The sequence below is a fragment of the Cololabis saira genome, chromosome 3, assembly GCF_033807715.1.
Source record: "Cololabis saira isolate AMF1-May2022 chromosome 3, fColSai1.1, whole genome shotgun sequence".
Taxonomy (NCBI): domain Eukaryota; kingdom Metazoa; phylum Chordata; class Actinopteri; order Beloniformes; family Belonidae; genus Cololabis; species Cololabis saira.
In genome coordinates, this window is record NC_084589.1 from 37,664,060 (window position 1) to 37,687,401 (window position 23,342).

The 23,342-nt window shown below is 41.4% G+C and overlaps 1 protein-coding gene across 1 annotated transcript in view; it reads right to left on the minus strand.

Moving 5' to 3' along the window:
- The window catches only part of mtmr11 (myotubularin related protein 11), a 60,544-nt gene that overhangs the window by 14,387 nt on the left and 22,815 nt on the right, over positions 1-23,342 (minus strand). Inside the window, exons 3-11 of the mRNA XM_061717429.1 lie at positions 15,643-15,779; positions 15,476-15,545; positions 10,991-11,130; positions 9,332-9,416; positions 5,968-6,115; positions 5,809-5,896; positions 4,567-4,655; positions 1,645-1,772; positions 200-278 (exon numbers count right to left, since the gene is read on the minus strand). Coding sequence (XP_061573413.1) covers positions 200-278; positions 1,645-1,772; positions 4,567-4,655; positions 5,809-5,896; positions 5,968-6,115; positions 9,332-9,416; positions 10,991-11,130; positions 15,476-15,545; positions 15,643-15,779 — 964 coding nt within the window. The remainder of the gene's footprint in view (positions 1-199; positions 279-1,644; positions 1,773-4,566; positions 4,656-5,808; positions 5,897-5,967; positions 6,116-9,331; positions 9,417-10,990; positions 11,131-15,475; positions 15,546-15,642; positions 15,780-23,342) is intronic.

A 23,342-nucleotide genomic window follows, 5' to 3' on the forward strand; every position in this document is an offset into this window, starting at 1 on the left:
GATACCACTCACACACACAAGAGATACCACTCACACACACACGAGATGCCACTCACACACACGATGCCACATCTGGGGTTTTTAATCCAACGTTAAGCACCATTTCAGACAGATGTGACATTCTGGTTTTAGCTGAACCAATAATTACTAGATTTTCTTCTTCCACCATGCTAGTGTGCCGATCGTTGGCCGCTCTTACCGGATGTAGTCCAGCCAGTGGGTGCTTTCCAGGGTAGACAACCACTTGTCATCAGGAACAGACACAGAAGTGGAGATATCTGCGAGGCGGAGCAGGAGGAAATGTTTCAGATCAGGTTCAGATGGTACAAAAGTCAAAAACAACAGTAGAGCAAAGAGGCTTCGGTCGACTTCAGGGTCAGAAATGACCAGATTTACATCAGAGTTTGCAATTAAATGGATAAAAACCCAAAAATGAACCCCCTGATGCATCTTAATGGAGATTATCTTGTTTCAATTTCAATCGAGCAGCTATAAAAGACTGAAATCCTTTGGTGGTTGTTTTTACAGAGCGACGCTCTGATCCGACAGACGCGCCGGCCGTGATAATCGGCGACCTTTGCAGCCGTTTGTGTGTGAGAGAGGATGACAGAGTGGGGGTTCGGCCTGGGTCGGCACGACAACCAGCTCTCGGAGCCACCGGGAAACGCCAGAATAACTGATTTGGACGTTTATGTTGGGATCAAAGACGTGCAGATACGAGAGTGGAAACATGTCTAAGCCGAAACGCGACGTAAAACCCGCCGAAATAATGAAAAACCAGCCCGAATCATACATTGTGTATGTTAAAACTGTAAATTATTAAATGCATAATACATTTCAAGCTTCACATCACCACTAAATAGCCCAGAAAAAGCTCCGGCTCCAAACAAAGACTACAACTAAATTGAGTAGATTAAAGCAGATCAAATATCAGTGAGTTTATTGTGGAAGTTTCTACTTTTCTTTGCCATAATGGAAACTTTTTTGTGAATAATTTCTCCTAAATATTTAGTAAAAACCAGGAAAAGCAGCCAAAACATAGATTTTTCAGCCCAATTCGGCTGAAACTTGCCCTAACCTGGCAACACAGATTTAGACCCTCCGCAGGAGATTCTCTTCAAAACGATGAAATAAACTTTTAAATGATGACTGGATACACTCCCTCTAAAACAGGGGTCTTCCACATGTGTCAAGTTTTAAGCCTGGCTTATAAAAACTTTTGAATGTGTTTTATTCTGCTTATATCACCTTATTAACCAATTCTTACTGGGTTATTAGCTACATGTGTTTGTGGTTGATGAAACTTTGGCCTCGTCAGACATGGAAGGAGTAACGTTAGGCCGAGCTGTAACGTTACAATCTCGAGCTTTAGGCTTCGTTATTATCACAAATTTATCAATCAGGTCTAACTAGTGTTAAATATGAAATAGCCAAGTCAATTTCGCAACAAATTTTCTTTTCTTAAAACAGCTAGCATGCTCTTGTTTTTCCACTCTAAAGTTGATATTAGTCAAGGAATACCGCTTTTGACAAATGATTCGCCTGAAATTATCTGAAACACTCAGATTTGAGGATACGTTTGCTCCTGTGAGTGTGTGTGTGTGTGTGTGTGTGTGTGTGTGTGTGTGTGTGTGTCCACCCCACCTCCGAGGCACAGCGCCCTCAGACGGCCGAGCGCCAGCTGCACGTCGGCGGGCGACGGCAGCTCCTCTCCCAGCTCCACCACCACACACAGGGAGGACCGGCAGCCGAACAGGACCATCTCCAGGTTCCTGCAGAGCAGCACACCCCCCGTTAACACCACCCCTGCAGCGAGCCCGGGGGCTGACGGCTCAGAGGTTTGAGCAGCTGATTTCATTTGAAACGGTGCCAGGATGACGTTGCGGTGAGGAGCAGCTGCTCAGAGGATGGATACACTGGACCTCCACGAGGAGCAGAGCTGGATGTCCGGTTGGCTCCTCTGCAGCTCGGGGGACGCCGCGGCTCTCCGGCCCGGTCCAAACCCACTGATTCCTTCTTCAAATGTTGTTTGTTCGCCAGAAAACACCAAAAAAAATCCTTTCAAATGAAAGTAAATCTGTGTTGCAGCAGCAGCAGCCGGAGCTCAGATGTCGACATGACGACCTGTTCGATGTCTTCAACGTTTTTTAGCTTCAGGTTAATCCAGGGTGTCTACAGGTTTGACCAAGGTAAATTTAACACTTCTTAATACTATTTTCAAACTAAATTTAACACCAAAAAGACAAGTCACTAAGAAATCCAGCGCTGAGGTCGAGGTTGCCAGATCTGGCTGACAGCCCAAATGTGATGTAAAACCCAACGAAATAATGAAAAACCAGCCTGAATCAAACATTCTCTATGTTAACATCGTCAATTTTTAAATGCGTTAAAAATTGCAAGCTTCACAACACCACTAAATAGTCAAAAAAAGTTCAGGCTTCAAACAAAGTTGAAATTAAAATTAAATTGAGTAGATTAAAGCAAATCAAATAATCAGTTTATTGTTTAAGTTTCTACTTTTCTCTGCCATAATTTTAACATATTTGTTGATAATTTCTCCTAAATATTTAGTAAAAACCAGGAAAAGCAGCCCCAATATTGAATTTTCAGCCCAATTGGGCTGAAACTTGCCCAACCTGGCAACACATATTTAGAACTTATGCACGAGATTCTCAAAATGATGAAATAAACTTTTTAATGATGACTGGATACATTCCCTCTAATATCAAGACCCTTGGATTGAGATTTAAGAGAAATTAACACATTTAAAAGGCCTTATTTTAGCACAAATGGAATTTAAGACTTTTTAAGGACCCGCGGCCTCCCTGCGACCGGTGAAACGGTCCTGGATCCTGGACCCAGCTGGACGCCAGACTACACTCAGCTTAAACCTGGACCACTGCTTCTGGGACGCTGCTGAACCTTCAACCAGAGAGTCACCGGATCAACCCCCAGCCTTGGGGCCTCGTCACGCGCCGAAGTGTCTCTGGGCAGGACTCTGAACCCCACAGATCAACGTTGCCCCAGATTACAGGTCCACCAGCTGGCGTGGTCCCAGACCCCGATAAATGGTGAGGGTTTTGTCAGGACGTGAAACTGATGCGAAAATCACGTGGAGCACTTCCACTTGTTCATTCTTCAGGTTTTCGAACGATAATCCAGAAACAGGAACAGCTGTAGTCGCGGTATTGTCCTGGAAAATAGCTGCGTCAAAGCTATAAATCATGGTTTTTCAATTACTAAAACAAAACAAAGTAACCCACATGATTCTGTTATTGCATCTTAACGTGCAGCTTCCAGCTTCTCTAAGGGCGTAATAATAGACTGTGGCTGCTGGTGTTTCCTGTCATCTCTAAGTTATCGCTGCATCTTCTCCACACGATGACTGAAATGCGTTGTAAACAAGGCTCAGCTGTAAACAACTTTGTCGACTGAAACTTGACACGACTAAAAGGAGAATGAACGTTACTAAAACTAATAAAAACTAAAATGATACCTTGACCCAAAGACTAGACTAAAATTGAAACAGGGTGACAGAAACAACACTACGCGACGAGAGGAGGTAAATCTGCATTCAGTAACTTTGCATAATATGTCGGTGCGTCCGAAATGCCATACTAAACAGTATATACTAAAAAGTATACTTAAGTTCGGCACACTTTTGAGTAAATATCAGTAGTGTGCATTAATTCGGACGTACTATTAAGAGCGCACACGTGACTTCCGCCATTGGGAGGAAGTGATGTGTCACAGCAGCAGTAGCAGCTCCGCTCTTTCCCGTTTATTCTGGCCGAAACAAGATGACATTGTATAATATTATTATATACGACTATTATAATATTAATATTATATAATAATATTATTATACTTAATATTATACTTATGACATATACGTATCACTTAGCAACCAAACACCGCTGCATTGCATTGTGGGAAGTTTCTGCTCAACTAGTGTCCATCAATCCACACCAATACATTTCTCCGGAATGAGTATGGATAGCCCAAACTATTGTGTATGTACTAATGTTTCGGACGGACTAAAAAAATCTCACATACTGTTTTTGCATACTCATTAGGGTGGAATTATGCAATTTCGGACGCAGCCTGTGTCTCAAGGTAGAAGAAAAGGTAGAATACTGGACTTGAGGCGGTGGATAGCGTCACATTCTGCTTTGTTTTTGTTTCTAAACAACTTGTGAATCGGTGCAGAGTCTGCAAACTTAAGCATTCAAATAAAAGCAGTCGGCATGGCAACATCATCGGCTTTTGGTGCTGCATGAAAACCAGCCAGTGCAGGTCCTCTAAAGGCAAAGAATTAGACTCCTGTCTGAGTTCAACTCCAGGTTTTTAGACTCCAGGAAGGAGAGGCAACGATTGCCAGAAAAGTGATGATTCAAACTCCAATAACACGCGAGATGAAGAACGTGGAGCTGAGTGAAGTCATGATGGGGTGGAGGAAGGAGCTAGCTCTCCACGTGCTGTGGACGTTTGCTTACGAGTATCAACAGCTGGACAATCAGCCAGAAATCCCTTATCCTTCCTTTAAAGTGCTTCAGAAAGACGTACCGGATGTCGTCCTTCTCGTGGTAGATGTTGTTCTGGAAGCTGGCCATGCGCAGCAGGTCGCTGCCCCTGGGATGCCTCCAGCACCAGCGCTGCACACAAACACACACATGTCAAGTTTATTTATAAAGCACTTTAAAAACAACAACAGCTGGACAAGCAAAAGGAAAACAAAAACAAAAACAACGTAAAACATAAAACACATAAATGAAATAAAACCATCATGGTGAGTTAAATGCTAGTGAGTAAAAATGAGTTTTAAGCAAATCGTACAATTAAAACCTCCCCAAAGACCCATCTGGTCATTTGTGACTCGAGAACGTTCATTACACGTTGTAATCATAACGTAGTTAGCTCCACATGTGGTGCATTTCAAACGAGCCCTGGGTAATATAATAACTTGAACACAGAGAATAACATTTAACCTGTGTGAGTTCCTGATTAGATGTGTAGATAAATGTCTTCTTGGAGTTTGATCATTATAATTACAGGAACAGGAAGCACAAGAGCAAGTTGAAGGAATCTGATGTGGAAAAACCATCAAATCCTCTTTAATATCGTTCTTTCCAACCAGGTGAATAACTGGACTGAAACTGAGTGTCTAACCATGGATTCACAGACGTTCATAGACGTCCGGCTGCCATTCATTGTCTATGAACGCTCGCTGCAACAGGAGTCGGACGCGTCAATTTGAAGTTTAGAGAATCTCAACTTTATGCAAATGAGGCAGCGTCCAATCACAGACCGGGATTACCAAAACAAGAAGCCTAAATGCACGTTGTACTTTCATGTACAAACTTACACTCATTCACATGCACACATGAGGATATCTGTGCACTAACAAACCTATTTTATCAGGAATTAATACATTTTATCTACCAAACTGAAATTTTTGCTGATCTGACAGTTGTTTTTTACCTGAACTAAACATTTCTACCTGAACTAAACGTTTTTACCTGAACTAAACGTTTTTACATGAACTAAACGTTTCTACCTGAACTAAAAGCTTTAACCTGAACTAAACGTTTCTACATGAACTAAACGTTTCTACCTGAACTAAACGTTTCTACCTGAACTAAACGTTTCTACCTGAACTAAACGTTTCTACCTGAACTAAACGTTTTTACCTGAACTAAACGTTTCTACCTCGGGCCTAGGCTAAGTTTTCCATCCCAGAACCGGAGCCGTAAGAGCGTCAGGTGGGTTAATCTGAGTTAAATGTCGTGTCAGCGCTGATGAACTCACGGGGATGCGTCCCTCGTTGAAATGAGCAAAGCTCTTCTTCAGCTCGGTGTCCAGAACCTTCTGAGGGACGACGATGAACCTGGACAGGCTGGAGACAACAGAAGCGTTCAGGGGTGCGGTCCTAAAGGTGCTCGAGGGGTCGGGGGTCAAAGGTCGTACCTGGTGGACATCTCGAAGCGGTCGTTGACGGAGCTCACCCTCCAGCTGGTGGCTCCGCACCGCTCCAGCTCCTGCTCCCAGTCTGAGGCCGACTCGAACCAGTTCACCTGGGCGTCTCGGCGACGGTTGCTAAGGAACTGCTTCATTTCTGCCGGGGGGAAGGTTTCCATCAATTCAGTAAAAGTTATGGTACATGATGACACTGTGACGTATTGTTTGGGTTATCGACCCCTCGTACGAGCCGGCGGAGGGATGTTTGTTTGGTCATCTGACTTTCAGGGATGTTGTTTCTTTGAGATGTGACACGAGCACGAGGGCTTTCTCACCGCAGCGTGATGGAAACCCTGTTACCATGAGGAAGATCGTAGCTCACTTCAAACACAAACATTTTATTCTTTAAGCCAGAAAAGGTCAGTAAGAAGTAAGAGTACAGTCTGAAAAGCACATTACGGCCGTACTTTATGACACTGTTGCACTTGTATTTGCTTATTTGTTTACATGCCTGCTGGGTATTTTAAGTTGAGCTGCTGGTTTTATTCAATTCAAATTTATGTTCAAATTTGCCATATTTTTACTAGTTAATAGTTGCACTATTATAAATTATTCAAGCTACCTCAAAGAGAACTGCTCTGTTTAAGTAATAAATGATGAAATAAGGTGAATAAAATAAAAATAGGGGACAACCTGCATGTGTTTATTTTGCATTTGTTAAGTTTTTTTACTGTGTTACAAAAGTATTGGATCGGGACTCGGTATCGGCAGATACTCAACATCAAATGACTCGGAGAAAACACCTGATCGGGACGTCCCTATGAAAAACTATGGAAACCGCTTACATAGAATCAAATGTAAAGAAATGCCCAATTAATATTACTACAAATGATTCACTTATTTACAGGATTTCCATTTTGTGGTATATTATATTGCAGATTTCTGTTTATTGGATTGGGAAAACCTGATCGGGACGTCCCTAGCTCAAACATCTATCATCTTGGCTGCCCCAAAAAGCACGTTTCCTCAGTAATTTCAGGTTTCTCAAGATTTATCGATGCACAGTTCTTCTAAGGTCTCACCGCAGAACTTCAAAAATGTTTCACCTTTTTTCCCCTTTTTCTCTTTTTTTCTTTCTTTTCTTGTTTTTTTTTTCTTTTTTCTTCTTTTTTTCCCCTTTTTTCTTCTTTTTTTCTTCCTTTTTTCTCTTTCTTTGTCTTAATTTTCTCTTTTTTTCTTTCTTTTCTAGTGTTTTTCTTTTTTCTTCTTTCTTTCCTTTTTTTCCTCTTTTTTTCTTCCTTTTTTCCTTTCCTTTTTATTCTCGACATTTCGGCTTTTTTCTCGACATTTCGACTTTTTTCTCGACATTTCGACTTTTTTCTCAACATTTCGACTTTTTTCTCAACATTTGAACTTTTTTCTCGAGATTGTACTTCAACATTAATCTCCACATTTGGACTTTTTTTCCGACATTTCTCCTTTCACCATTTGTCTTCATTCTAAGGTTTATACAAGACCTTTCATTTTTTGCGGCTCCAGACATATTCGTTTTTTGTGTTTTTGGTCCAATATGGCTCTTTCAACATTTTGGGTTGCCGACCCCTGGTTTAGTGGATGCAAGTCGCCCGGATCCTGCGGTGACAGAACGAGCCCCAGTGACCAAACCCCCACCACCGTGCTTGACACTGGGGGAGGCATTTGTTTTAAAGCCAACATCTTCACAGGAAAGTAAATATTTTAGAGCTTAGACACAACAAAGAGGAGCAGGAGGTCACGATACGGTGATCCTACTAAACTGTGGTCACCGTTAGAACCTGGTCCCGGCTCAGGCCGAACACCTGACCCCTGAAAGGCCCAGTTGAGCCGCGGGTCATCTCATGGCTTGTTTTCTCAGGGGCAGAGCTGCATTATTCATCCAGGTGCTGACAGACGTCCTCGGACGGGTTGGCCTTCAAAATAGTCCACTATAGTACGGAGGCTCATGTTTCCATACATGGGTCGGGTACATTGCTTCATGAAGGTTTATCTATTAAAGAAAAGATTCTTGCTCTCTTAGTCTTCCTCTTTTCAGTCGGAACCCGTCAAACCTTCGCTAGGCCTCGGTTTCAGAGCTCCGGCAGATGTACAAACATATGGCTGGGATTTCCACGCCAGCGTTTTCATTGTGTCGCCACAAACGGGAACGTTTCTAAGCCTGCCAACTGGAGCAGCTTCGAGCATTATGTTTCTAATTTAACACTCTCACCCACTTTAAAGACACATTCAGATGTTACTTCAGACGTGGCTGATGACGCAGAGGGGAAGTCGGGACTGTGACGAGTTCAGATCAGGGTTTTTTGGTACATTCTGTCACCGGACTGTGTGACGGACCAGAGACGACACTTTCAGACCCGTCTCAGCGAAGCCGGGAGACGTAATAAGACATTTAAGGTGCTTTTCTGATTTGTGCAGGGAACTACAGGGAACAAACATGATGCATTGGTGTATATGTATATATATATATATATATATATATATATATATATATATATATATATATATATATATAGACACACACACACACACACACACACACACACGTATACATACGCACACACAATTACATACATACATACATGGGAATCTTAATCTTAAAGGAGCATGAGGCTCCTTTTAAGAAATGAGACTCTCTAGCGCCACCCTTCACCACGACGGCCGTCGGGGGTACTGCAACCAACAGCGAAGCCGGCACGGGAGAACGGGGAGAAAGTGCATGCAGCGTCATGTGACGTCACATCTGCAGGACAGCGCGGGAAATCGGCGGCCGAATTGCAGCACATTTTGCAGCACACAGCCTGTTCAAGGCAATGGAGAGATACACTAGAGGGCTCATTGTTTTGGGTTTGGAACGCTTCATCTGACATTATTACTAGAAAACTTAAAACGTATACGATTTTTTTTCATAAATCCTGCCTCAATCCTGCCTCATGCTCCTTTAAACGGTAAGCCATAATCAGCAATATTAAAATAATAAAAGGCTTGCAATATTTCAGTTGATTTGTAATGAATCCAGAATGTATGACATCTTTGTTTTTTTAATTGCATTACAGAAAATAAAGAACTTTATCACAATATTCAAATTTTCTGAGACAGTCCTGTATGTATGTATGTATGTATGTATGTATGTATATATATATATATATACACACATATACACACACACACACACACACACACACACACACACACACACACACACACACACACACACACACACACACACACACACACACACACACACACACACACACACACACACACACACACACACTCTCTCTCTCTGAGGTGACAGACTGAGCTCTGTCTCCGGTGCCAGGAGCTCGCAGCCACTCACCTACACTCCCGAGGGCAGCGTTCTGGAAAGATAACACCGATCCGGGCCTGAGAGGCTGGTAGGTCTTGGCGATGGTGTACGTTATCTGAGGAGGGAAACCACAGTCTCATCCACATGACAAAGGTCATCAGCTTTCAACCGGAGGCTCCGCGCCGCCGGCTCAGTGGTCGCCGGCTCAGATCAAAGTAACCGGAGACCTCGAATCTGATGCACAACACACACACACTGGAAGACATCATCCAACCCCAGCACGTCAATCTCAGGTAGGAATTTGGAAAATGCTCGGAAGAAGGCAATAAAGCGAGTGCAGAGGATTCCTGCTGCAGTGCTGGAGAAAAGCTCGTCATCCGTAGTCGAATCAGAGATGCAGAACTCCGTGTGGTTCCATGCACATCTAAATCAGGCTAAATATGTTGTAAACTCAAATTAGAGCGTCTTCTGCATCTGGAATGAATGTATTCTTGAGTCTATAAGGTAACAATAATATAAAAATAAGATAACCTTGATGAATTGTAAAATGGGTTTGGCTAAATACAATCTTTGACTAAAAACTAGACTAAAATGGACAATTCTGACTAAAATACTCAGACTTTTAGTTGACTGAAACTTGACACGACTAAAAGGAGAATGAAGGTGACTAAAACTAATAAAAACTAAAATGATAGCTCGACCCAAAGACTAGACTAAAACTAAAATTGAAACAAGCTGCCAGAAACAACACTAGTTGTGTCGTATTTGGATACTGATGGAAATGGGTTGTTGTAAAAGAAGGGGAATTGTCTTCTAATAATCTTGCATTCTGTATTAATGTCAGCCTAATATGCACTGCTTGATTGTATGTGTGTAGGGCAGGGGTCGGCAACCCAAAATGTTGAAAGAGCCATATTGGACCAAAAACACAAAAAACAAATATGTCTGGAGCCGCAAAAAATGAAAAGTCTTGTATCAGCCTTAGAATGAAGGAAACACATGCTGCATGTTTCTATATTAGTTATAACTAGGGGGAGATTTTATTTTCATTATGCACTTCGAGAAAAAAGTTGAAATGTCGAGAAAAAAGTCAAAATGTCGAGAAAAAAGTCGAAATGTCAAGATTAATGTGGAAGTACAATATTGAGAAAAAAGTCGAAATGTCGAGGAAATAGTAAAAATTTCGTGAAAAAAGTCAAAATGTTGAGAAAAAAGTCAAAATTTCGAGAAAAAAGTTGAAATGTCAAGATTAATGTTGAAGTACAATCTTGAGAAAAAAGTCGAAATTTCGAGAAAAAAGTCGAAATTTGGAGATTAAAAAGGAAAAGAAAAAGGAAGAAAAAAAGAGAAAAAAAATAAAAAAGGAAATAAAAGAAGAAAAAAAGAAGAGGAAAAAAGGAAAAAAAAAGAGAAAAGAGAAAAAAAGGAAAAAAGAAAAAAAAAAGGTCAAACATTTTTGAAAAAGCTCCAAGGAGCCACTAGGGCGGCGCTAAAGAGCCGCATGCGGCTCTAGAGCCGCGGGTTGCCGACCCCTGGTGTAGGGGGAAAGGTTCCGTTATTTGTGAAAAAGGAAAAAATAAAACTTACCCCCCCCCCAAAACTTTAATATTGGTCGGATTAATAATCAATAATCTGAATTTGTGTGAGTGCACGTAACCGTCCTGACTGAGTCTCTGAGATAAGACGCACCTCGAGGACCTGGGCGTCCGGGGTGAGGCGGTCGAACAGGAAGCAGATCACCCTCATGTCCCTGCAGTACAGCACCAGCTCCTCGGGGGTGAACTTCAGCGAGGAGTTGGGGGTCACCAGCTTGGTTCTGTTGGGGCCCACTGGAACACACACAGAGGGGCACACACCCGGGTCAGAGGCCGTATGGCTCTACTACAATATTCCTGCCTACTACAACCTGTAAACCCTGAGGAGCTGAAACGTCTCACTTCTGGGTTGATGACCTTCTGGTTCCGAGCAAATTTAAAGTTTAGATCTTATAACAACCATAGGTCCAGAAGCAGGGTGTCTACAGATTTGACCAAGTTAAATTTAAGACTTTTTAATACCATTTTCAAACTAAATTTAAGACCAAAAAGACAAGTCACTAAGAAATCCAGAGCTGAGGTCGAGGTTGCCAGATCTGGCTGACAGGTTCCAGCACAAACGTGATGCAAAACCCACCTAAATACTGAAAAACCAGCCCGAATCAAACATTCTCTAAAATCGTCAATTATTAAATGCGTAATACATTTCAAGCTTCACAACCCCACTAAATAGCCATAAAAAAAGTTCAGGCTCTAAACAAAGACTACAATTAAATTGAATAGATTAAAGCAGATCAAATATCAGTGAGTTTATTGTGTACGTTTCTACTTTTCTCTGCCATAAATGGAAACCTTTTTGTTAATACTTTCTCCTAAATATTTTGTAAAAACCAAGAAAAAGCAGCACAAATTATATCAACCCGTTCGGTATTTTTCAGCCCAATTGGGCTGAAACCCGCTCAACCTGGCAACCTTGACTGAGGCGTCTAACAACCAGTAAACAGGTTTATTTCTCCTCAAAACGATTAAAAAAGTGTGTGTTCAAAGTGTAAGAAAACTTTTTAATGATGATCGGATAAATTCCCTCTAAAATTAAGATTCAAAAATTAAGACCCTTGGATTGAGATTTAAGACAAATCAAGGAAAATGGGATTTAAGACTTTTTAAGGACTCGGGCCGCCCAGAGAAGCCCGAGACGTGGCAGAAGGAGCCAGTCAGAGTCAGAGGAAGAAAGACTCGTTCGTGCCTCTCACGGTTACCAGAGCAGGATGAAGCAACAGAACCCCGTAAGTCGTCACAGACGGCCTTTGTGGGGCCGAGACGTTGTGAAACACTGGCTCATTGTACCACAAGTCAACAGGGCGACTGAGACGCCCCCCAGGCCACTTTGATGAGGATGAAAACGCTGAAGAGAAGAAAGAAAAAGGCTCTTCCAGGAGTTATGACATGCAAGTTTTAACACTCAAACCGGATATTTTCCTCAGATCTGATTTTTCTGTTTGGCTGTTCACATTAACTTTTAAAATGAGGCCTATATCAGATTCCAGTGTGAACTGTTTTGCGGTTTAGAACTGCGCAGAAGAAGAACAATAAGTAAACAGTTTTTCAAAAACCGTGACAACTGTCAACATAGGTTGACGTAAAAGTTGCATTAAATCCACCTTGGTTGTTCACACTGCGGCCACATTGAAGAACATCAGACCTGGGTGGGATTCAGGACCACATACGGAAGTGGCCCAGATTTGAGTGTTCACACTACTCCTGATGTCTGACCTGGTCACTTGAATCCCCCAAAAAAGTAAGATTTGGGCAACTTTTGCTTGCAGTCTGACCAGTGTGAACTGCAGGACTCCTGTGATCTTCTAAAGATGTGGCTGCGACCAACATATTTGATTGTGTGATCTAAACAAAGAAGACAACAACACTAAAGATGTAGAACCTGGAGGAGATGATGTTCTTGACTCAACTCTTTCATTTAAGAAACACACAAAAAAAGGTGACAAAGTCAGCCAAATAGCTAATTTCAGACAAATAAGGAATTCACTGTCCACTACTGCAGCTCTCATGTTTTTACACTGTATGGTTCTTTCTCATATAAATTACTGTTTTACAAGCTGGGCATTGGCATGTTCCACAGCACTTAAACCGATAGTCACTCTACAAAAAAGCCTTAAAGACAAAAAAACAAAAAAACATACTCCTATCACATCCGTCATATCCTCAAAAAGTATGATTTTTTAAGTTTTTATAGTTAAGAGTTTTCAAATTCGCTTGTTTCATCCAAAGAAGCTGCCTACGTGGTCTAGCTCCGCCACCTCTGAGGGAATTCATTAAAAAAAAGGTCCGTCAAAGGCATGAAAACCAGGGCCTGCGACAGAGGAGATGTTGAGTTTCCCTACAGGCGACTGCATTCAGCAGGAATGTTCTGTCCAACTTTGGGGGGGGGGGGGGGGGGGGCTATTGGAATAGCCTTCCTACCACTATCAGAGACAGCTCTACTTTACCCTCGTTTAAAGCAAAACTTAAAATATGGCTGAAGGAAAACCAAAGGTGTGAACATGTAATTGTCTCTCTCTCTGTCGTGACCCGTCATTTCATTATATACCTTCAGTATGTATGTATATGTACAATGGTCCATACGTTTGTGTGTGCCAGAAAAGTGGAATAGGGCAAACGCAATATGCATCAGCACTTTACAACTCTGAGCACTAAAAGCAATTAAAATGCAAGAAAGCAATGTGCAATATGCATTAGCATTTTACAAATCTGAGCATTGGAGCACTTTAAAGAAATAATGGGATGATGTGTAATCTGCATTAACACTTTAAATCTCTTGCACTTAAGCACTTAGCACTTTAAACACGACGGTCGCTTAATTACTGGTATCAATTGTAACATGTTTTTATTTCTTATTGATTTTATCTAGCTCAGTCGTGTCATATATATATATATATATATATATATATATATATATATATATATATATATATATATATATATATATATATCTTGTCTTCCTTGTTTGCTGGTGTCCGATTTTATGTCTGGCATTGATTTGCCGCAGGGACGAATGGTGGAAATTAGCCTATGGCTATAACCATGCATGTTTACACTTGTGTTCATCAATATGTACAGTCCCTGTTAAAACATAAATAAATTGAATGATATATGTGCTGCTGGGTCTATGGATTGAGCTCAATATCAAGTTAAAAAGTGAGAGTGAGAGAAGCTTCAAGCGGCGACGCTTTTTAATTTTTTTAGTTTGTCTCTGCTGCTGAAAAGTCAGCTGGGAGCCGCGAGCAGCTATGAAGAGACAGAGCTCCTGGTAGATCTGGTCGTTCCTTATCGCCCATCTAGATCCCTTTTTAATTCTCTCCTCAGCCACCAGGTTTATGAACATCTGCACCTCAGAGTTGGATCACCAAACAGACTTTTGCTGCCATTGCTGGTCGGATAAAATGAACAAGAAGCCGCTGTCAGAGTGGCTCTTGCGCTGATGTCACATCCTGAATCAGATGTCTGACTCCAATCCCCCGACCAATCGGTGGCCTGTAGTGTGATGACGTCAGATACAGCCGACTCAGCCGCTTAGAACCTCGGCAGAATAGTTACAGAAAAAATATCTTCTCGGCACGTTAAACCCCTAGTGGGAAAGCGGCAAACCGAGGCGAGGCAAGCCGAGCCAAGTAGGTACTAGTGGAAAAGCGCCATAAAATTACCCTGGTTAGACTGCAGGGACCCATCTAGGACATTTCTGAGTCTCGTCAGAGGTTTAAAAGTAGAAAATGATGTTGATGTAGGTTAATCATCAGTTCCCATATTGCTGGATGCAGATATTCTGCTCAGGTTTATTTTGGGGGGAACAACTCGGAGTAAAGTCGCTGCTCCTCCACATGGAGTTGAGACACAGGTCAGGTTGTTCTGGCACCCGGTGAAGATGACGGCACGCCCCCCTGGGGAGGTGTTTCAGGCCCCGTGGCAGAACCGAGGAGGTCTGGGACTCTACAGACTCTGATCACATCAATACAGGAGGGTCCATTCAGCTCGTCTCTCCAACTGAACCACAGCAGAACCTCCTCCACTAAACAGCACCAGCAGATAACCCACTTATCCATCTGACGGTTCAAGTTTCAAGTTTATTTATAAAGCACTTTAAAAACAACAACAGCTGACCAAAGTGCTGGACAAGCGAAAGGAAAATAAAAACAAAACAATGTAAAACACATAAATCAAATACAACAATCAATTAACAGCTAGTGAGTAAAAATGAGTTTTAGTTTTATAACGTTTTTGAAAGATAAAAAGGGTTTAACCTCGGACAAAAGCCTCAACTGGAAGAAACTAGATTTTACAACTGCATGTATTTGTTTCTCCATTATGTTTTTATGGCATGTAAATTTGCGTAGCAGTGAAAAGAGATGTTATATTTTCTAAGAATGGATCCCAGGGGGAGCATGTACAGGGAAAAGAGTCTAGGCCCCAGAATAGAACCTTGAGGAACGCCAAGGGGGAGAGGAGCAGAGGGGATACCGATCCCTCCAGGTCTGTTAGGGAGGATGATCCATTTCAGAGTAGGACCTCCGATTCCAACACAATGTTCCAGATGGGAGATTAATACTGGACATAAAGCTCAACTTACCAACAACCACCTTCTCTATGGAAGCCAGAGCCACGTCGTGATCTCCCAGGAGAACCGGGTCGGCATTGTCCTGCATTGGGAGGGAATCACACACAAACTAATGTTATACATTATAAATACAAACACCCTCCTTATGTTTGTATATCTGGCCGAGTTAGAGTCCTCACGTCGACTTTGGGGCTGTCCTGAGGCACGAAGGCCACCCGGAAGTGGGTGCAGAAGAGCGTCCCGGAGAGCCAGCCCCGTCCCTCTCTGGCGGTCAGCTTCTTCCTCACCATGACAACCCTCTGGAGGACGCACTCGCCTGGAGACGACATGCACACGGTGCGTTAGACGGAAACCTATCTGTGTGAGTGATAACTGAGGTGGGGGGGCTTCGGTGAGGACATAACAGGAAGTGCTGTGCTGTGCTGCAGAGAAGCAGCATCGAAACAGAGAGGGGGGAGCTGGGAAGTGGGCGTAGTGACATCCTTCAACAATAAGGTATGTCCTTGAATTGTTGCAAGGCTTCAGTCGGATGAGCCGAGGATGTAACGTAGTATCTGTGCAACCCACCCGAGAAAGATGCACGCTTTTTTTGACAAATATTTTTATTGACTTTTTCAATTACAGTATAAAGACACAAAACAAGGCACATTAATACAAACAAAATAGGCATTTTCTTTTTTCTTTCTTTATTTCATTCATTAAAAGAAAAACAAAACAGTTCAATATAATTACAACAAATTTCTTTCCTTGAATGAAAGGGAACAGACAGAAGACTAAGCTTATTTTATTTGTCCCTTTTTCCTAAGAAATCAAATTTAATGTAATAATTAAAAAAAATTTAAAAAAATTATGCAACTTAAAAAAAAAAAAAAAAAAACAACACTTTCCACTAAACGTAATTTTAAAAAAAACAAAACTACAGAAGGAGACCAGAGCTCAGTGCAGGGCCCTCCCTGGGTTGGTAGAGGATGGCAATGCCCAGGACTGTCACTTAGGTAGGAGCACTGGATGATGAAAATGGGAAAAACATCGGGGATAAAAGTATTTAAAAACAAAAAAAAACAAAAAAAAAAAAACACTACAATAAATTTATAAAATAACACAAAATAGCTGTCGTCAAACATAGATAGTCGTATTTTTTTTTGATTCAGAGAAAAAAAAAACTTGAACATATTCCAAAAGTTATATATTTTACTGTTGTGGTAACTGACTGATTCTCATCATGGCGTTTAGGGAAAAGAAAAGGATAACACTAATGAGTGACCAACATGTACACAGCTGGAAACACATTGTGTACTTCTAGAACGCTCCCACCATCCAAAATGTGATCAGTAACCTTATTAGAAATAAACAAGAAGCTGCATATATAAAAAGAATAACAAATATATAATACAGCAGACTACAAAGCTGCAATAAAATCCTCCCCCTCCAGAAATTGCATAAAAGAGCCCCAAATCTTCTCAAATGCGTTACATTTCCCTTTAACAACATATGTAAGTTTCCATAGCAAGACATTGCAGTAAACCCTCAACCCAACTCTGGCTTCTTGTTTCTGTGAACAGATTTCCATGACAGTGCAATTTTATCTTCTATCTTTAATTTCTAGAAGATAAACAGTGTTGTGCAAGTTCCTACTTCTCATTCATTCAAAGTTCAGTTCACAGCTTAAAAATGAATAGTTTACGTTCATAGTTCACCATTTTAATTTTGAACTAGTTCAAATTCAGTTCATTTCAATATTTTTAGGTGAGAAGTACAAATGAAAAGCCACCCTATCCTAATCCTATCTAATCATGTATTGTCCTAGTGGCTTTTCAACTTTACTCAGAGGCTGTAAATCTCCAACAAGTAGTCCATTATCAGTTTGTCTCCCTGTTGCTGGGAAATCAACCCCCTGAAGGTGCATCATCTGACGTCTCTCTCTTCACTGGTCATGTAAAGACTGCACCGGGCTCGGACCACCGTTGCCATGGAGCTGGTGCCCGTTGCTATGCTAGTGTGCACTGCATTGTGGGTAATGTAGTGTTAAATCGTCGCCTGGTCGAGTATTTTAAATGTGCCGCCCGCTGATGAAATGTATTCCGTAATAATTGGACCTAAACAGTGAAGCTGAAACTCACATAATCTGAACAGTTCAAATTCCAGTTCATGATCTGCAGAATGAACAAGTTCACATTCAAGTTCTTTATTTGCAAATATGTTGCGTTCAGTTCAACGTTCTCAGAGAAATTAACGTGTTCATTTGAACTCGTTCATGCACAACACCGAAGACAAAATACCACCATCTTCTTCCTGCTATCGTGTAAAGTACAGCTTGCAGGGAAACAACCAAAAATAGAAAACTTGGGACAGAGAGGAAGTTGCTTTTTGATGAACAGATATATAATTGTAATAATCTCTTTCCAAAATTCTTGAATGAGGCAGTGAAACAAGCTACCTTTCTGTATACCACACTTGACACAATTATCTGGTAATTTAGGGTAAATACGGTGTACAGTAGTAACTCTGGTGTGAGATATGTTCTCATCACCCATATATATTGTAGGAGTTTGAACCTTGTGTTTATTGTTTGTACTTGGCACCGGTGACATATATCCTGCCACTCTTCAGTAAGGTCTGAACACAATACTAATCTTTTATCCTCTCAGGATTCTTTTGATAAAAGCTATGAATATTCTGATAGAATTTTGAGATTAGTCCAGCTGTTCCATCATAGTTCAAAACTATGTTTTCTAAAGAATTTAGACCAGGAAGGTTTATAGAGTTATGCGTCTTTGTTATGAAGCTTCTTATCTGTAGAAAGATGCACGCTTCCTAAAATAAACCTTCTCAAAAGCATAAACTCCAGATCTGTGAAATAATCAAGAAGAAGAAACAATCCCAGAAAAGCGCAAACCACGTTTTAAAATCGTGCAGGACTGCAAAGCGTCTGCCAGCTGGACTGTGAGTTTCCACGGCAACGGAGTCAAGATTCAGAGAGATGTGGAGGAAAACTGACTTTTTTGCTCTAACATGTAACAGGAAGTTTTTTTTTTCAAATCCAGAGACGCTGATGAAGATGAGGAGGAGGCTGAAACTGAATTCCTTCACCAGAAATGCTGTGGCTCTGAAAATAAGGGCCGAGTCCAGTCGTTCCCCTACGACTCGGCTCAACCATTGTGTCGGGGAGGGTGCAGCGGACAAACAGGAAATGGCCATTTTTACACATCAAACACTTGTTTATGTTGCGACAGAAAGCGGAAAAAGGAGTCTGCAGCCGACACCAACGTTCACCAGCGACGACAGCGGTGTTTTAAATCCTTCAGAGTGAGCTGTGATTATGCTCACGCCCTCCAGTTCTCAGAACCACTCGTAAAATCCCAGCTTAGCTTATCAATTAAACCATGCCACAAGATTTAGTTACGGAGGTTTGGAGTCCTGAGCTCGGGCTGCGCTGCTTTTGGCTCCAGTTTTCTGTTTTGGGAGGACTGGGACAGGAAGTGGGGGCCGAGAACGATGCAGAACGAAGGGTCGGGGGCCAGGCGCTGCACGAGGACTCGAACCTCTGTAGGTGGACCGAACCAGCCGATCTGCTCTTCTCTTTAAACCCTCTCCCGGGAGCAGCAGAGCTGAAAACATGCATCTTTCTCTGAGAGGAGGAGGAAGGGAAGCCTGAGTCCTGTTTACACACAGATCTGAGGACTTGATTCCTTCCAGCGAGTCGTCTTTACGGCAGTTAAACAGTTTATTGTTTGCCTACAGGTTTGACTGAGGTAAATTTAAGATTTTTTAAATACCATTTTCAAACGAAATTCAAGACCAAAAAGACAAGTCAGTAAGAAATCCAGTGCTGAGGTCGAGGTTGCCAGATCTGACTGACAGGTTCCAGCCCGAAAGCCGCGGAAATAATGAAAAACCAGCCCGAATTATATATTCTGTATGTTAAAACCATAAATTATTAAATGCATAATACATTCAAGGTTCACAACACCACTAAATCGCCCAAAAAAAGTTCAGGCTCCAAACAAAGACTACAATTAAATTGAGTAGATTCAAGCAAATAAAATCAGTGAGTTTCTTGTTTAAGTTTCTACTTTTCTCTGCCATAATGGAAACTTTTACTAATAATTTCTACTAAATATTTAGTAAAACCAGGAAAAGCAGCCCAAATTCTATCAACCCGCCCAGTCCTGTATTTTTCAGCCCAATCAGGCTGAAACTTGCCCAACCTGGCAACCCTGACTGAGGCGTCTAACAACTGGTAAACAGGTTTATTCCTCCACAAAACGATTAAATAAACGGTTTCTTTTCAATGTGGAAGAAAACTTTATAATGATGACCGGATAAATTCCCTCTAAAATTAACATTCAAAAATTAAGACCCTTGGATTGAGATTTAAGACAAATTAAGACATTTAAAGGCTTTATTTTAGTAATTTTTAGGACCAGCGGCCACCCTGAGAAGGCCCTATTCTGCACAGCTACAACCACTATAAAGCTGCGTCAAAGGTTCACCGGCGTGTAGCATCCTCTCCTCCTTCCACATCCGTCTGGAAGATGAGGAGTCCAGGAGCTCTGGGGGAGGAATGTTGTGGCATTCTTGGACTGAAATGTCCAACAGCCTTTTGTTTAAACTATTTTCAGCACCTGAACTGTTCCAGCGTCACACTTTTGCAGTTTGAGTACTGCAGCTGTTTTCGATTTAAAAACAAAAAAAGTAGGAAAATATCCAACATTTTACATTAAAAAAGGGGCATTTTATTTTGAAGGGCATTTTTGACGGTTAAACTGTCCAGGAAACTCATCATGAGCAGCTCAGGACCAGAACTAAACCAAACACACCTGAATCACACTTGAATCCAGCAAACAGGCAACAAAAAGATGTAAAACACCATCACAGTGTCCAGAAACCCCCAGGATGAGACGTGTGGACATAGACTTGTAGGTCTAGAGACCACTTTTTTGTGGTCTTGTCTCGGTCTCGGATAATTGAGATGCCATTGCACACCAAGGTGACAGAATCTGGTGATCAGCAGTTCTTCCTCTTGTTAATGTACAGTTTTGTAAACTATTTGTATTTTGCATCTGATTTCTTGTTTTGGTGCATCTGCATGTGTCTGTATTTAATTACAGTTTTGTGTGCAACAGCCTTGTTTGAATAAATATATGAATAATATTTGCATATCCTTGTGATTGATTAAGCATCATGTCCATTTCAGTGATGCTGATATACGGTGTAATCTGATTACTATAATGGTAAATAATAATTTCAAGTTGATAATTGTATCTTTGATATTTAAAATTCAGGTTTCATCTCCAAATTCAGTCCAATTTAAATCAGAAACATTTACTTCATTAGACTTTTCTTAGGTGGAGGGGGTTGTTGGAGCTGGTTATTCTGTTAGATACTTTGAGACTAGTTAATAGTCGTGTCAATCCTTAAAAGCACTGGAGTCAATCCTCCAATAGTGTAGAAATAGCGGTAGTGCAGTCTCCACACATATCTGATCTCAGCTGATGGATGAAAACATTTATAGTGAGTTCAACATCATCATCCACTTCTCTGTGTTATTGAGCTGCAGTTGAATACAAGCTCATATGGAAACTAGCTGAACCAGGATGGAGCTGATGTTCTACAACTCACGCAGGATCAGGAAATAATTAGTTTGTTTTTGGTCTTGAGGTGAACTAGTCATTGTCCTGATACTCTCTGGTCTTGGTCTCGGTTTATCTTGACTCCAAGTCTATGTGGACATGACGAGGTAGTGACAGGAAGCTGCAGCTGAGAGATATTTGGACCACATGCTCCACATGTGCCTCTGTTATGTTTGTTTTCATCCACATTTGTTTTGCATTTTCAGAGCTTGCATGTGCAGAAAGAAGAATAGAGAAGGACCTCTGAGTTAAATCAGGAAGTATGAGAATCGATGATCAGAAAATGTTTGTTATTCCAACCGAGGAGTGAAGGGGGGAAACAAAACATCATTGAGTTGATATAATCTAACAGAATGATAAGGACCCTTGACTAAGAAGATACCTGCATTTATTTTTGACCATCTATTCCACCATTCCACTTCTGACCTTATGCGTCACATTAACACACATCCTGGGTCACCTCTGCACTCCTTACTCTGGCACTTTAAAACCAACATGTTGTAAATTTTTTCTTTTTACTTTATATTTTATATCTCACTTACCGTATTTTCATGACCATATGGCGCACCGTGTGGAAAGGCGCCGTCTACACACACATATGGCGCGCCGCCTTACAACAACCCACACACACAAGCATACAAGTGTGCATATTTAAAAATAGAGCAGGAGCAAAACTGAGTTTGATAGTACTTTGTAATAAAGACTTAAATAAAGCACAAACATTTTTTAAATCACCAATGAATAATTAAAAATTAAAACAAGCGTCATTAATCAAACCCATCGAAGTCCTCATCCTCCGTTTCTGAATTAAACAGCTGCGCTAAATCAAATATGCAACTGTTGTCAGGACTTGTCAGCCCGACGGGCTGACAAGTCCTGACAACAGTTCCACTTTCTTCGCTATCAGAGTCACTTTCCGTACCTCGGCCCCCGACAACACACATTCGGCGCACTGCGTCATTGGGCGCGCCACACATTTTGAAAAAAAAAGAAGACATTTATATGCGCCTAATGGCCGCGAAAATATAGTAATATTATTTGTTCTTTTGTATTGCACCAAATCACCACAAATTCTTTGTGTTAAAAAAAAACTACTTGGTAATAAACTTCCTTCTGATTCTGATCTTGATCCAGAGCCCAAAACCAACCTACAAAAGTGCAGAAGGGTTTCCGAGGTAATGAATAATAAAAAGCATCTTATGGCTCTATCTGGTGTAATAAAAACTAGAAGTATCATCGTCCAGATACGTGAATCTGGTCCATGAATCAGCAAGGTAGGAGGTGATTGACAGGCCTTCATCGCCACGGTAACCGGAGACCCTGGAAACGGCCCGCCAGAGCGGCTCCGGGGGGTCCGGGCCTCTGCATTGAATGGACAGTATATCAGCATTGAACCGGGACCTGATCCACCTATGGCCGACCCGCGGGCCCTCCTGCGGACCGGCTCGGGTTCTGAGGTCCGGTGTCCCGGTGTCACATGATGCTGATGATCTGTTAACTACCAGCGACACGCAGCAGCGGCTGCAAAGACACGTATCGGTACCCCCGCTCCGACGGGGATCGCCCTGAGACACAGAACCGGGTCACGGCTGGGACCTTCCAGGTGTTGGTGGTGTGAGAACCAACACTGGTACCAATCAGGGAGGGGGGGCAGGAGAAAGTGAGAGAGTGTAACGTGAAACCAGTCAGGTGCTACTGTTACACCGTTCTGTCAGTCTGCACAGCCTGGACCGGGTTTGGAAAGAGCCTGGGGCCGGATTCACAAAACATTCTTAAGAAAAAAAATCTTCTTAAGTGTCATTTTTTTCTTAAGTTCAGTCTTAAGAAGAAAAAAAAGTCATATTCTCCAAAAAGGTTCTTAAGTATTTTCTCAACTTTCTTCTCAAGTTTCTTCTTAAGAAAAAACTTAAGAATAAATGGTATTCTTGAAATAAAAGTTCTCAAATTTGTTCTTGACTTTTTTCTTAACTTTAAGACAACCTTGACCCGTCTTAAAATTTCTTCTGTGAAAAGGTAAGCCTGAATGAAATGAATAATATATATAATTTTGTATACCAAGTACGTAGAAGTGCATCAAATAAAAACCCAAACATATGTAGCTTAATAAAATAAAATGAAATCCAATAAACTGATATGTTCATTTTAATACATTTATTAAAATTGTGACGGCTCTGATGTACAGACGTACTGAATCGTTTAGTATGCAGTATACAGTACATACTTTGCAGTATGTAGCATGTAGTACT